At 35.5% G+C, this 17,117-nt stretch overlaps 1 protein-coding gene and 1 long non-coding RNA gene across 2 annotated transcripts; one reads left to right on the plus strand and one right to left on the minus strand.

The window, feature by feature from the left end:
* The first annotated feature begins 1,595 nt into the window (after positions 1-1,595).
* LOC138710168 (putative nuclease HARBI1) lies at positions 1,596-11,208 on the plus strand. The gene is made up of 2 exons (XM_069840804.1): positions 1,596-2,904; positions 9,669-11,208. Exon 1 carries the CDS (start codon positions 1,782-1,784, stop codon positions 2,901-2,903), a length of 1,122 nt encoding a protein of 373 aa, XP_069696905.1. The 5' UTR covers positions 1,596-1,781; the 3' UTR covers position 2,904; positions 9,669-11,208.
* On the minus strand, positions 9,908-12,419 carry LOC138710169 (uncharacterized). The gene is made up of 2 exons (XR_011335131.1): positions 11,961-12,419; positions 9,908-10,010 (listed from the first exon to the last, which is right to left on the minus strand). It is a non-coding gene; the product is annotated as an uncharacterized lncRNA (long non-coding RNA).
* Between the last annotated feature and the right edge of the window lie 4,698 nt (positions 12,420-17,117).

The following is a 17,117-nucleotide window of genomic DNA, read 5'->3' on the forward strand; positions in this document are numbered from 1 at the left end:
CACATCCTCTTCGTCAAGTCCTCACTGACAATGCGATCCAAAACTGCCAGCGAGGACAGGCTCTGAATGCAGTAGTCTTGCAGGTACTCAAGAGTCGCATTCCATCCTATTGTATTCACTAAACAAAGACTCCTACAAATTCTTGAATATGAGGGCGCTAGCGGTAAATGTCGAAGTTCAAGAAAATTTTCTCAGTATCCTTCAAAGTAAGATATTTTTTTTTATATTTTCAGCAGATGAAAGATTGTATTAAATGGATGATGAGCATATTAAGCGATGGATTTTACATGGTCTTATATAGGGATGTGAACGGACCGGACGAAAAGAGTGTATAATGCGAGATAACTTAACAAACGGGCTTGTATTATCGTGGTTTGACTGTATATCAAAAGTTGGTTTCCTTTGTTCTTTGAATTCCCTAGAAGTACTGTATGTTCTTTTATTTTCCTCTGGAAAAATTTTAATATTTTCTTCCCACCTTATTCTGTGGAATGTGCAAAATGGAACCGATACTAAACTGTCACGAGTTATGACAAATATATGTCTATTGTTTTCACACAGGTACAAATAGGGGTGGCTAGGCGTCTCACTTGAAACAACTGGATGTCAAATTAGGAAAAAACCAATTTGTTGTCAAACATTTTAAAGAGGAGGGTGTGTGCGACACACGGCGAAAGAAGGGCCTGGAGTGATTTTCTTTTGTTACCGTAGCTATAACAATGAAATATTGTAACTGACCAGCAGCTTCAGACTTCGATTCTCTTTGTGTAATTGAATCTTATTGAATGCAACCGTCTATTTCTCTGACAAAATGGGGGACCAGGATCGATGGTTGCTTTTATTATTGCGACAATTTCGAGGTTGTAAAAATAGCTATTATTAATTCGTTTGACATCAGTGAAGGTTTGTTAGCGGACAGTAGGAAATCATTTTCATTTGAAAATTTGCACAAGGTATTCGTTGTACATTCCAAATCAGGTTTCATCACATAGATACAATGAAAATTTATAAAAATATTGAAAAAAAATTATATGCCTTGAAATACATTAAATCTTCAGTATTGTGTTCTGCTTGTTATTCTAAGTATAGTTTATGCAGGGACATCATTGTATTTTTACTAACATTTCTAATATTAACCTGGCTATACCTTTGGATTAACGGTTGAGGAGAGGAAACCGTTTGCTACACCTTTCTACGACTGAAGTTCGATCGTATTGACGTAAAATACAAACAAATCACATTACTCGGTGTAGGAGTGAAGAAAAATAATTCATCCATTTACGTAAAGTTGGAAATATCGCGATTTTGAGTTCGATAATTGTCATTAGGTTTTTGTTTAATCAAATGGTAGTGCTGTATTGACAATAATAACTTGTTTACTCGTAGGATTTCAAGTAGGTGTAGTGATTGCAAGATACACCCCTAGCAGAATTAGAAAGGCGCTAATGTAATTTCTTACGAAACCAACTGTACTCTCACAGTACAATCCCAACCCTTGAGTCATGACGTCATGTATACTGAGAGTTTCGAACTTCAGTCTCGTGATTTGGTAACGCTAGGCCGCAGTTTGGTTATGAGTTATGACCAGGCTTATGCCCGTGTGCACCATTCTCGATCAAAATTTGACCAAAGTTAAGTCGGCACTTGACCGTCTTCAACGCCAATTTGCGGAGTATCAATCTCGATCAAAGTTAAACAAGCGAGTTGATGATGATCAAATTTGATCACGGGTGTGGGACTGATTATCTTGAATTGAACATGGTCAAGTCGAGAAAACCAAAATGGCGGCACGATTTGACGTACTTGATGGAATCGAAGATGAAATGATGTATCTTGAACACGCAAATCACTGCGGAAATAATAGAATTGGTGTTATTGTAGAAAGAGGAGATCCTTTCGAAGATCTGGGAGACAGAAAATTTGAAGAGAGATTTCGACTGAGTAAAGAAACAGTGTGGTGGTTAGTGGACCAAATGAACGATAGGTTAGAGTTCCCTACCAACAGAAATAATCCCGTTTCTCCTATGAACAGAGTTTTGGCAACTTTACGATCGTATGCCACAGGTGCTTTTAATATTGTTATCGGGGACACTGCTAATATACATCGAACAACAGTGCAGCGTAACACCAGTGAAGTGTCGGAAATCATTGCATCGTTCTTTCCACGCTTCATTGTTTTTCCAGCAAGGGCCGATTTACAAAATGTAATGGATGGATTTCATCAAATAGATGGATTTCCGGGTGTGATAGGAACAATAGATTGTACACATATTAGAATTCAATCTCCTGGGGGAGACAACGCAGAACACTTCCGTAATAGGAAAGGTTATTTCTCTTTGAATTGTCAGACAATCAGTGATCACAATCTATTGATAAGGGATATTGTGGCAAGATGGGCAGGATCTGTGCATGATAGCACCATATTTCGTAACTGTGCTCGTAGAGCACAATTTGAAAATGGTGAAATACCGCATGGGTATTTATTAGGAGATGGAGGTTATGCCTGCAAACCATATTTATTAACTCCACTATTAAATCCACTAACTCCAGCCGAACAGCGATATAATAGAGCACACATCAAAACAAGGAACACTGTAGAAAGGCAGTATGGTATATGGAAAAGAAGGTTTCCAATACTGTCAGTGGGTTTGAGATGTGGTCTGCAGAAAGCCATGACTGTAATAACTGCTACTGCAGTACTGCATAACATTGCCAGAAGCACCAGCAATGAAGAACCGCCTGAAGATCCACAGATGGTGCGACTACTAGAGGAGTTACGAGGTTTAAGAGGCCCTGACATTGATGATGATGAACCTGTTCCCCAAGGAGAGTTGATGCAGCGCAATGATGCTGTGCCTGGGAGAGCATTTCGTCAAGCTATAATTAACCAACATTTTCAATAAGGTAAGTCAGTCAGTAGCATCAATGTAATAACATTGAAATTTAATTTTTGCTTTTAATTATGAACATTAATTTTAACTTTATATTTAGCAATTTCTGAAACACTTATTTTTTAGACAAAGCGCTAGAGTCATTCTGTGTCAGTGCAACTAAAACATGTCACCCACCGATAGCGATTGTTATGATATTTGGTCATGAGTTTTATGTGTACCAGTACAGAAATCTGGCAGAATTTAGATTATTCCGTTGTTGCATGAGTGAGTTACATCCCGTTGAAGTTCATGTGTTCTCACTCAGTAACTGATATTGATGAGTGCAGAGTGGAACAAATGTAGATATAAAAAGTAAAGAATGAACGCCAGAGCCTCGATTCTTCCTTTATTTTATTCAATATACATTGGAGAATTTCGCAATATGGCTTCTTGCTATCAGTATACTGGTAATTTAGTTACCTAAGTGTCAAATTACTTCAAAAATTTAGATATGTATAATATTATAAAGAACAATTTGCTGTATATTCAGAATTGTAGATTTTTTTTAAGTGTGCACCAGTCTTTACTAGGGAAGAAAATTGTTTTTTTTAGAAATGAGAGGTTCTCGAGAAAAAAAAAATACTTTGATAAAATCTAGAAATTAAGCCATATAAAGCATATGTAAAATTATAATTTTCAAACTCTGCTTTGCATTATATTTCTGAAAAGTTTGGGTAGTTCACTTAAGCTATATATGGAATATTGATATAGGCCTACGAGTATTTTAGATAGTGTAAACTTGCTGTTGGCTTATTACTTTTTTTATTGTACAGGTATAATCTTTAATACTATAACAGTCTCAAAAGTCAATGTTGTTTGGTTGCTAATGCTCTGTGTATTGGAGTTCTTCCATTTGCATTCTTGCTTCCCAGTATTATGACAGATGTGTACTGTTAAATTTGTACAATTCTTGAGGTGTGTCATATCCATTATAGTATTTTCTTCTTTACAAAATAAATAATTAGGAGTATGAAAAATATTTATTTTATATAGATAAGCAGCCAAACAATCATATCACATATATAATTGAAAAAGTGCGACGACAGCTTTCATTCATGGGCATTCTGGAATTAAATTGTTATTGTTTAATAAAATATTCCATTGCTTATTTATACTCTCATGTAGGCCTACTAATTTTTTGTGTATTTCTTGTTGGATGATTTTCTTAATTATTACTTTGGAAAATTGAAATGATAAACATGAATTTTTAATTTGTTGGATCATTGTGCCTTTTTTTAATTTTTGTTAAGAAATCTGCTATCTCATTAACAAGAATTCCACAGTGTGAAGGAATCCATTGCAAAACTATTTATTGTGAAGAGATAACTTAGTGTTTGATACTTTGGTGAATTTCAGTAATTCTTTTTGTTGCATAGGTGTTTGCATTAATGGCTTGTATAACTGATTTAGAATCGCTAAATATAACAGCTTTATTAAAGAGGTTACTGTGATAGAAAAGTTGTTTTTATGTAGAATTGACTGCCTCAAGTTCTCATCAAAGTGAGTTGAATTTTGACCTAGAAATATATAAAAGCAAAATAATTTATTATATATTCCAGCACCAGTCGTATTATTAAAGTTATTGCTGATTTTAGAACCATCGGTGTAGATGTGTACCCATTCAGTTTCTGGAATCTTGTGTTGATAGTGTTATATTGTAATTTGGATTTTTAATCTATTGACAGGATAAGATGGAAGTTGTAACCTTTCCATACTATATTTGTCTAATGGTAGGCTATATTGGGGGTTTTTTTTAGATATTTAACTTTCTGTATGAAACCTTGTTGGATCTCTAAGCTTGTACGAGTATCTGAGAAGGTTCTCCAGTAGTCTACGTTAGGTATTCTTTTCAGTCTTTCATATAAAATAAGGCTGCGTTGATTTCTGTGTGATTGTAATGGAGTGTTATCTGTAAAACCTTGTCATAAAGTCAATGCATATGCTGCCTTTTGTTCAAATACTGATACCTGTCAAGGGTCTGTTAATGACAAATAAACAAACAAAAGAAGAGGAGAATTTCTGTTATGGAGAGAAGATATAGCAATATCAAGTCTTGTAACAAAGGCAACATGCTGTGATTACCATAAGAACAAATAATTATCTCTGGAGGTTTTCACTCATAGTGAGCAAGTGTAATTTGTTTAAAACACACAAAAAAACATATCTGGTTTGAAAGAGATATAGCCTACCTTGTTAATGCCAGGAAATTACAGAGGAAAGGACATAATGCTGCACTTGGCATAAAGATGTGTCCAAATTGCAGGAAAAATGATACTTACTTACTTACTGGCTTTTAAGGAACCCGGAGCTTCATTGCCGCCCTCACATAAGCCCGCCATTGGTCCCTATCCTGAGCAAAATTAATCCATTCTCTATCATCATATCCCACTTTGAAGGATTCGTATCAAGCTGTTTTTTTATGGTGATGGGTTGTTAGCTCTTCGCCCAACCCCCAAGCTGAGGACCACCCCTCATCGGCTGTCCGCGACTGCTTATTCAATATATATATATATATATATATATATATATATATATGCAGGAAAAATGATAAAAAAAATAATAGAAGTTTCTGAGGAAGCAAACAGTCCAGTCCTTTGGATGATCTTGTAGTCAAACTGTTATGGAAATTTTCTTTAAAGAGGGTATAAATGAAAGCCTTGTTAGTTTGGGTGTCTCAACATCCATGGCATCCCACAACACAGAACGGCATCTGTAGCCAAATATAAAATAGAACTTGCATCAACTTCTCTCAAAGCAAAACTAGGTAAATTTTATACGGGGGGGGGGGGGGAGAATCCTTTACCCTGATTCGGCTTCACTACCTGAAGAGGAAACACTTAGAACTGAAATAAAGCAAAAGACAGAAGATTTTGATATACTTTTAGACCTAATAATGCAAAAAATTCAAACTGTAACTAGCAGGGAAAAATTTAGTTACTAACACTAGTTTCTTAAATTTGGTCAAAAAAGAAAGAGAGTGAAGCAATGAAGAAAACTTGTGAAAGAGAAAGGGAGACTTTATCTTTGAAACATAAAAAGAGGAAAGAAGCTAGCAGATGAAACCGTGAAAATGGTAACTGGCTTTTATAATAATCTGAATTTACCAGAATATTGTCAGGCATCAGAGACAAAGCATTTAAAAAAATGTACATGAACAGAAATGCCTTATACTTTGCAATCTGCAAGAACTATACTCTACTTTTAAAGCAAAACCCTCTTCCACAATAGTTTGTTTTTCAACATTTTGCCAATTTATTAAGACCAAAACACTGTGTCAGCAGGATCACCAGGAACACAATTCCGTGTGTATGTAAAATACACAAAAATATCCAGCTCCTATTGACCAGTACAGAACTAAAAAGCAGCAGTAAAAAAGGAGAAGCGTATCTGAAAATGTTAGTCCTTTTTTTATATTTTTCTAGAAAGGGGGTCCATAGCTTTCACCATATTTTCAAAGGGGCCTCTTTTTCCAAAAAAAGATTAAAAACAACTGTCCTAGTGGAACTGACAATATTTTATCACTTTATTTCAATATCTTTTTTTCAAATTAGAGTGTTGTATTTATAATATATTTACATTATGTGCACAACTAAATGTTATCATTATGATTTTGCTTTAAGCATTTTCTTGTTTATATTTTTTTCCGTTTTTTTTTTCAGTAACCAGGGAAATGTCTGGAATAATGCTTTACTTCCCTATAACTTACTTCACTGATGACAGTCTTTTTAAATTTTATATTACTTGCATACGCTCATCTCGAACAGTAGAGCATTCGCGTGCTAAGCGAAGGGTCCCGGGATCGATACCCGGCCCCAGAACAATTTTTCCTTGAGATTATTCAAACCTGCTTTACAGGGAGCTACTACCTGAAAGCCAGATTTGCATGATTTGCATAGTATCATATGTTTGAGCATGCCTGATGTTGTAATGTGGCTCAATGTTATATTCTGTCCCTATAACAGAGTGCCCACATAGTAAGTGTTTGGCAAGTTTGTCAGTTTGAACAAAAAGAGTCACTTTAAATGTAGTGCTGGTACTTTTCTGTTCTCTTTGTAAATAGCTTCCTTACTGTAGCATAAAATACTTCGATCTTCAGTAATTTCATCCCTATTTAATTATGCTATGTTTAATTTGTACATCAGTAACTAATTCTTTCTTTGGTCTTAACTTCTATAATAAATTGTCCAGTCTTTATCATACAAGTAATGTTTAGTACTTTGATTTTATTGTAATTGTAAATTTAATATTAAATTATATTTTTGATATTGTAGTTGTAATCCCCTGGTAGAGGGAAAGAGAAGGCTACGGCCTTATCTCTCTCTACCAGGTTAAATAAATATTGTATCAATAGGTCTATCCATGATACAAACCGCAAGCAACCTTACTGCTAGGTTACAATAGGTCTGAGTGCGCGACACTGTCTGTTTGCATGTACAGAAGTTTCCAGCACCCGCCCATCTTCTGCACTGGGCGATGTGCCCACCATGAGTACGTCTGATCTACAATTTCTGTAGGGAAACACTTAAAGAAATTGAAATTTTTCTTTGTACCATAAAAGACATCATGAACTCGTGTCCAACTGAATAAACGATTTCAGCAAGCTTTTATAATTTCTGGTACTCACAGTCTACATCAATTTGTGTCCTTGTCAATAAATGAAATTGGTGCGAAAAGGTTAGTGCTGATGAACATTACAGCATCAGCTCACAATGGAAGTGCAATAATTACAGTTGGAGTGCAAACTCCAACGTGGCTTGTGTATATGATTCATACTGGTGCAAAAGATTTGCAGAAGCAGTAAATACTGATGAAAGGGATATAACTGTTAAATGTATGCGTCCACATGGCCCAGCATTATCATATTATAGGTCTCAAAGTGATACCTGTGAGGTTGCTTTTGAGCATTACACTGTGTGAAGGCAGTATGCACACAGCAACAGGAAGAACATAACAAATGAACCCATTAATTCCAAATGACAGGAATATTAAGGAAATAAAATGTCAAACATTTGTGTGAAAATTATATTACTAAACTTGGACCCGGGGTACAATTATAAATGTCTATTTTTGTTTGTATCAGATATGTAGTGGTTCTAAAAGCTATGTTGCTCCACATTTAGACTTTATTATGATGTATCATGTACAACCTTAGACACAAAAAATGATGGGCCGCCATACAAAGTCCCCTTCGGAAGACTTCAATTGATTCAATGAGAGCTTAGGTTAACACATGAAGAAATTTCTTATGCATGACTCCGCTCTTTTTCTTCTTTGTTTTGTTAGTTGCTTTTATTTGTCTGTTTATAGGTGTTATGAAGATATATGTGTTATAAGGAAGATATATTCAAATAATAAATTAAGTGCAAAATAAATATCCTTTCCCTAGTCGTGTAAACCAAGTGCTGTCCAAAATGGACTTAGACAAATTCACACTACAGGAGATCTGTCATTTTTTGTGTCTAAGGCTGTAAGTATATACAGTTAAAATACGCGCGCACACACACACACACACACACACACACACACACATATATATATATATTTTACAAATAGCAGCGCATAAACTGAATAAAGTTATACAAGCTTATGAAATGGCAATTTCTACCATAAAAAACAAAAATGATGACATTCATAGGCCAAGAACCAGTAAGAAGTGAAATAGTTACTAATAATAAAATCACTGAGCAAACAAAGTCATTTAACTATTTAGGATGTTTACTGTCTCATGAGAATGAAAAAAATTACATCTCAAAGTTCCTAAAAATAACAGGACTCAAATAATATTTTTTAACCTACAAAATTTTCAAGGAGTACCTACTAGAGTAAAATTTGTAACAATTTGGCACTTCCAATGTTAATGTATGGCAGTGACATATGGACTCTAGAAACATCTGATAAATCAAGAATTAGAGCGGCTGAAATGAAGTTCATGAGAAAAACTGCGCAGTATAGCTATTTTGTTAGATCACAAGGCTAATAAACAAATTTTAAATTACCAGTAACTGAAAGTTACATCAGTGCTGGATTAAATACAAAAATAACTGGTTTGAACACATCCAATGGATGCCACGACATTGTCTCCCAAGAATAATGAAAAATTTCCAACCTTGGGGAACAAGACATTAGGAACGACCATTGAAACAACTACTGATAACTGATACTGAAACGGATTAACCATTTGGCCCAAATCCATGGAAAGTGTTATAATGTGTGTGTGCGTGTGTGTAAAAGAAAGCAAACAATTATAATTTCATATCAATAGTAATTTCAAAATCTTCAATAACAAACAAACAATTACATACAAGAATCAAGTACAATTATTCCATTTTTGCAGCAATTTTTGTTTCTGGAGTACCTTATAAACCGTGTTTGTGACATATATGCAATTTTTATATTTTCATGAAGCTATAACAAAGAAATGGTGCTACAGGTAAAACAAATATTTTGGTTATGTTCACATCTCAGGTAAGCAAACATGTTCACCTAATACGAAGATGATCTGAGATGGTGGGTGACATTTTGAAAGAATATTGGTTGAAATGACACGGAATGACCCAGTTGAAAACGGGAAGAGACAGTGGTAGGCATTTCAATTAACAGAATTTTTTTTTTTTCCAGTATTTTAGTTTCTGTCATAACACTGAAATTTTTAAGTTTTTTATCCTAATTTCTTTTAGATGTTCTTCCTCCATCATTCGTAATTGATTTTCCAGTACACTTATTCTTTTTTTAAAGGTGTCAGCTACAGCATCACATGAAGGTTTTGGTTTTTGAGGCATCCGACGACGATTCCATTGGTACTGCTTGGAGCTGGCTGGGGTCTTGGAGTGTGCCACTTCCTTTTCTTGGAAGATATTAGGCGATACCATATCGACTGGTGTCTGTACATTTACTCTCTGTGTGATGTCCTGTATTACAGTAGCTGATACATAGGGTCAATGTTTGTGGTTTTAATGTTCTTTTTTCCTCCGCCAGTCTTATATGTCTCTACTTTCTCATCTGCAAGGTCTTTGCGTAGACGTCTTTTTAAATTCTCATAGCATACTTTTAGATTTTGTGTAGACCTTTTTGTTACACCTAAAACATAAAGAAACATAAATATGTAAAAACCATGTTAATAATTATGCTGCTATATAGAAAATGTGGGTTAAATGTATTCACAGTCTCTATTAATGTATAATTTTCAACCATAAGTACAATATACTTCAAACTTTGTAGGGGACCCTGCATAAGCTTATTTAATTTTAGAAAGAAAGGAACTTGTGTAATTTTATTTTACTTATCACAGCTTCCAATAACTCCACATTATATTACATATTCATTATTTACAACGAGGTCAGTACTGGATTTCGTAACTTTTTTTTTTCTGCAAAACCTCGATTTAATTGCTGTTTTACAAAAAGAATGTGAAATTTTTTTTGGAAATATACTCTCACTGTACAGCAAGCCTGGCTTGTCACTTTAGTTTAGGTTTGCTCAGCTTAACTTAGGTTTGGTGTATTTTATTAACAGTTTTGCCAAGTGTCAGGTTTTAAAACTGACCAGCATTTTCTAAAGTTTGTCAGCTTGTCAGTTCATATCTGTTGTCAGCTTTTGTCACAATTGCTGTGCCAATGTCTATTTTGTATTAATCGGTTTATTTAAGTTTTCAATACACATTTTTATAGAAACGACAAAATGAAACTCAGAACTCTCTCTTCCATTGCATGTTGCAAATTAAACTATGTTGGAAAGTGCCCTGAACAAGTGTTTGACAAAAAATATTTTAATAAAGTCAGATGTACCACACTGAAGAGTATAATAAAAATAATTCATAGCAATCTGGCTGTATTTGTTGTGTGTTTTACATTTCAAATGCTGAATAGTTTGTTATTGTATGCATGGTAATGTATTTACTTATTTTATCTTATGAAAATAATAATTAATGGTGTCAGCTTATTTTTGTTGTTTTTAACATGAATTTCAGCTTTTTCAGAATTTTAACTCGGCAACTCTGTATTAATAAAAAAAAAAGAGAAAATTGTTAAAAAAATATGTTTTTTTGTGTGTTTTTGTGAAGTAAAAAGTAGTTCAAAATAGTTTAATACTGACCTCACTGTAAATAGGCTATTTACCTATTACATATTATGTTCAATTGATGTAAATTATTTAATTTATCAGATAACTGTCATGTTCATTTGTATTAATGTAGACCGCTGGAATTTTTTAAAATTATAATACTACTTGATTATGATATTGAACACTGATATAAATTGCAATAAATTTATTTTATTCACTTCTGTCTAATCTTCAATTTCATTTAATCACTCCTTACACTACCCAACAGTTTTCACAGGGAGGTCTAATAATATATCGATGGCTAAAAAGTGATATGTCTCTGCAAGTTTGCAGATGAATAATAAAAATATATGTATTTTTTTTGTAAAAATAGACTAATATTTTATATATGTTTCTGGGGACTTTACTTGAGGACAAAATATTATTTAGGCCTAACTGTCCAATTTAATAATAAAGTAGTTATTATATGCTGGTAATAATATAGTAAAACTAAATGACCATTTTGTGGAATGCGAGATTATCACTTATTAGCTATAGATTTGCAGTTTCAAACTATTAGGACCTACATGACGTTTTGGACAATAAGGCTATTGACGCTTGAATTAAGAGAAATTACACGGATACCTTCCTTTCCCTCTTACTCCAAAATTCCAACCTTGTGAACACAAAATAAATGGATAAATTTCAGAACAAGGATACTTTCCTTTCCCTCTTACTCCAAAATTCCAATCTCATGCACACAAAATATATTGGCACTAAAAACTTCCTTTTCGTATGCTCTGCAATGTCTCTTCGTAAGCAAGATGATGAGAATTCGACAAATACATACAAATCTGCTCTTTTTAGTAGCCTATTTCAAGATAATTGTCAGTGAGGTATCCGTATACTAAAATTTTCCCAATTATTATCAAAAGTATGAAATAACCACTGTATAAATTATGTGGAATTATGTAAACACGTATAACTCACCTGGAACAGCGTTGAATTGTGAGGTTAAATCCAACCAGGTAGCCTGCTTTTCTCTTAGAGAACTTCCGTCAGTACTTTTATTTTCTAATATAGATGCCGAATTGCCGACGAGTTCTAAAAGAATTCCCACTTCGAACTGTGAGAAGTTCGGTGCTCTTTTCTTTTTTTCTTCCATGAAACTTGTTTTGAAACCTGTGACGATGTTTGAAACAGTCCGACAAGGCGACAAACAAAAACGAAGCGATAATTGACAGAGTGCGTTCGTTCGCTGTTTTATACGCGGTTACCTAGCGCTCAGATGATTCTTCTCAAGCGAGCGTACCGTCAGCTGACGGTAATGAGTTGATCGAGGGAAAATGTCGGTGCACCGCATCTGTAACTTGATCATTGTCAAGAATTGACCATGTTTCCGTGATTGCTGATAAACGGGCTAGATGATCGAGAATGGTGCACACGGCCATTAGAGACTTTAGACCCGATAGATGAAAACAGTGCGATTTCAAGTTGGAAAGCAGGACGGTAGTGGCTGGGGGCAGTGAGGGTAGCGACCTACCTGTCGTCCCATGTGCTTTATTTACTCAGTCATACTCGTAAGGCAGGGAGAGGAGGTACTGTTCTGATAATAAAAACAGTCCCGTGCACCTAGTTCACTTCATCAGAAGAGAGGACAGGAGATAGCTAGTAGTCTAGTTTTTATCTGTGCATCTATGCGATTAGTCTAAGAATATATGCGATATTCTGTGACATAACAGACATGCTAGCAGGGAAGAAGTCTACGGACACTGCTGGGTTAGCGAAGATAGATTTCAATGACTTAGTGTTTTTTCGTTTTGCATCCATTACATCATCCACACCTGTGGAGTAACGGTTAGCGCGTCTGGCCGCGAAATCAGGTGGCCCGAGTTCGATTGTCAGTCGGGGCAAGTTACCTGGTTGAGGTTTTTTCCTGGATTTTCCCCTCAACCCAATGTGAACAAATCCTGGGTAACTTTCGGTGCTGGACCGCAGACTCATTTCACTGGCATTATCATCTTCATCTCATTCAGACGCTAAATAACCTAAGATGTTGATAAAGCGTCGTAAAATAACCTACTAAAATAAAATAAATCCGTTACATCATGTGATGTAGAGCGGAGCGTCTCCCAATATAAACTTTGTCTTGCCGACTACCGAAGAAAATTTAGTTTTGAGACCTTCAGAATGTGTGTTGTAGTAGGCTACATTGTAACAGTACCATGTATTGTACATCATAAGTTGTGTATATTGTGTAGGATTATAATAATAATAATAATAATAATAATAATAATAATGATTTATTTTAGCTGGCAGAGTTAAGGCCGTAAGGCCTTCTCTTCCACACAACCAGCAGAAAGTGTATATACATATGCATGAACTTACAAAGAATTCAACAATTTGATTTGGATGAAAGTTACATGTATACAAGAGTTATTTACGAATTAAACAACAAAATACTATGAACTATTAATTAAACACTGAAATAAACTGTGTAGCAGAATTAAACTAAAATACATAGAATGTTAATATATTTCAAATGATATTAGATAATAGAAAGAGATTATTATGAGACAATTTTGAAAATGCAGCACAATCAGGATGATGTCTAAAGAAAAAAGCAACAGTGTAGTCAGTAATATTTTAAATCAGTATGATTGGAGTGAAATGCTAATAAGGTTATCTTTTAAGCTGTTCTTAAAGGTGTTTGTTGTCTTGCAGCCCCTAATACTTTGTGACAAGGAATTCCAATGACGCGAGGTGGATATTGTAAAAGATGAGGAATAACAAGATGTTCTATGAAGAGGTATATTTAGCGTGCCACAGATAAGTGATCTGGTATTTACGTCGTGGTTAGAATATAGATAAGAGAAACGAGACGAAAGGTAATTTGGTGTTGAGGTGTGCAGAATTCGAAAGAGTAAAGACAAAGAGTGTAAAGTTCTGCGTTCTTTAAGTCGGAGCCACGAGAGACTTGTGTGTTGAGTAAGTATTGCACTTGTGCTTATGACAGAAGCCGAAGGAAATGCTTATTAATTTATTTTGAAAATTTCGCATTATAGGTTTGTTTATTTTAATATATGTAAACATTAATTTTTTGGTCCAATAGAATTTTTTCCTCTAACAATCGTTTTACTTTAATGTTTGATAAATTAGTTGCTGTTTTTTTGGAACGTCACTGTACAGCACCAGCAGACTGGACTGAACTGGGTTTCATGTACACATGCCTCTTCTTCTGCCGACTCCCATCCCCCTCTAACACAGTGAAAAAGCTGCCTATAGTATGGACTTAGTAAACTTATTCTATCCGGTCCAAAATCTCGATGTCTGGTTATGACCCTAAAGGGAAGAATAAAGAACAAAGCATTCCTCCGAAAGTTTGAAGACGCCTGCCGCTGTACTAAAACATGTCTGATGTATCAGTTAAACAGCGAAGTGTCTGGATATTGTATCCACGTGTGTGGACAACATGCTATTATCCAAGACCGGCTAATCCAAATAAAGAAGCACGTTGATAACAATAAGCGATTGTAGTTTAAGAAGTCTGATTCCTCGATCATAAAATTCAACAAGCATAACAAGATTGTTTTGCGGAAATTAAGTAAAAAAGTTGGCAAATGATTTTGCTAGAAATCCACGATGTTGGAAGCGAAGAGGAATGATTTTGTCGGTAACGTGCGAACGTTTATAGCATCGCACCTGATATGGGATTAGGATGTACTTAACGCTGACCAGTCGATCTTCCCGTGCTGTGAAAGGGATGAAACGCATCTTTGGCCACCAGGTGTTATTTCTGCAACAACACATTTCTACAGTGATCACAATGGCTGGAACTCTTTTATCACATATGTATAGTTTAGTGTCTGAAACAACGAGGACATCTCTTGCATAGGTACATGACTCCTAATCTGCCGAACATCAAAGCCTATCCCGTGAAGTTAGCAAAGATGTCCAAACAAGATCTTCAGATGTTTTTGAAAGACGTCTGGCCATAGCCAGACCTCACAGGAGGGAAGCACGTGCTATTAAGGTAAATGCCAGCAGTGACATTTAACCCTAAAACTCGATACATCTTCGGTGTGCTGAGGGTCCTGTGAGTAGCCATCTGGTATGGATTGAGGGTAGACTAAATGTCTTCGGTTGCTATAGTAACCATCGTGCTCTATCTTCTACTACATGCAGCTTATACGCCTGCTTCCATTTTCGATGCATCTGCCTCCAAATTGTGAGTTTTCTCTCTTGTCTCCACTTCACTTGCTAATTTTTCCAATTTAATGTGGGGACTGTTGATTGTTCAGGAATTATTTTTTTACTTTGTTGTTTAACGGCGCTGTATCAACTACGAGATTATTAAATTTAGCATCGATGGAATTGGTGATGGCGAGATGATGCCTAGGATTAATCATATATTACCTGACATTTACTTTGCCGTTTGGTGAAACAATCGGAAAAGACCCAATCAGATAATCAGCCCAAGCGGGAATCGAACCCATGCCCGAGAGCAATTTCCGATCGGCAAGCAAGCGCCTTAGCCGACTGAGCTACATCGGTGGATGAATTGTTATTCTAACCTTCTTCGTTACTATTCGTTTGACATCACTGCAAACGTCCTACTACATCGCATTCTGGAGTTACACTGCCTCGGTAGCCGTGCGTTCCGCCAATTCTTGCCTGAATTTCGTTCCTTCCGCGCATTGCTAGATGACGTCACCTTAACTCAAGGTCACGTTGGATACATTGATTCTTCGGCTATCGATCGCCGTTTACCTCATTGAAATATGTCGTGTAGTCTAGGAATTATATGCGCGACAAAGCTGACCTGAAAATGTGTTGGTCGACTTTCAGAGATGACATCCTAGTACTGACCGAAATTACAGACGTATTAACGTCAAAAGTTGTTAACGATGTTAAGTTAATTATAACTTCATTATTTGATTTCTATTGTGCGCATTAAGCCATTTAAGTCAACATTTACATGGGTGTGAGAGGCAAATAGGCGAATTACTTCTGTGACGCAACAGAATTCCGTGATAAGCAGGTACAAGTGATTGGGCTAGACAACTCATTATGATAAATTTTAAATTGCCGCTAAGATAATTCTGCCAGTGAGTCAGAAATCGGGTTGTTAATTGTGTGGAACATATACAAAGTAGGTAGCCGCTAGTACTTCCCTACTTCTCTATTTACTCTGATATCAGTACAGATAGTAAAACAATATTGACGTTATTGTGATCAGTGGCGATCAAATGACAGGCAATTGAAAATTTTAAATTATGGTTTATTTAACGACACTCGCAAATGCAGAGATTATATCAGGGTCGCCGGTGTGCCGGAATTTTTGTTCCTCAGGAGTTTTTTTGCATGTCAAAAATCTAGCCACATAAGCGGCGCATTTAAACACACTTAAATGCCATCGATGTGGGCTGGGATCGAACCCGCAACCTCGGGCACAGAAGGTCAACGCTATACCAACTTTGCCACTCAGGGTGCCTATGCAGTTGATATAATATAAGTTTCAGTAGTTAATATTTAGAGTTTAATGACTTTTTTCGAGTTTAACGACTTTTGAAACAGCCTGTGAATTCGAATGTATATTGGTTAACTGATGTCAACGCCATCTCTACAGAGCGACTTCCTAGCTTACAGTATTTCGCCTGTCGCACAACTCGTGAGTGGTTTCTTTGCATTCGATTGAAGAATCTGGCGTAATGTAGTTATTATTACCGTATATTATGGTACTGAATTTATATTTCCAAGACTAGGAAGAGTTGTAAATTTATTTAAGTAGTTACTGATGCGCTAAAATCAAGACCATCTATTTTCAAGATTGAGTTCACCAGTATTATTGTGTAGTGCATAATTTTCCTTCACAGTATTCCTTCGTTGGAATCTGTTTGTGTGCACGTAAGTAGTTTCTGTGGACAGAGTTTAAGTTCAGTGTAAACCTGAAGATTAGGAACAGATTGCGAAGGGAACGGTGGAACATAACGGTAAGTTACATACTGATGATTTACAGCAGAGGCAGTTTAGATACTTAAAATAGTTATGTATATAAATAAGTTTTGTATTTTGTCACGTTTAACCTCAAAATTAAAAAATAACCTTTTTATTGTACGTTTATCAACAGTAATCTCACTAGACGTT

This window comes from Periplaneta americana, chromosome 12, assembly GCF_040183065.1.
Source record: "Periplaneta americana isolate PAMFEO1 chromosome 12, P.americana_PAMFEO1_priV1, whole genome shotgun sequence".
Lineage (NCBI taxonomy): Eukaryota > Metazoa > Arthropoda > Insecta > Blattodea > Blattidae > Periplaneta > Periplaneta americana.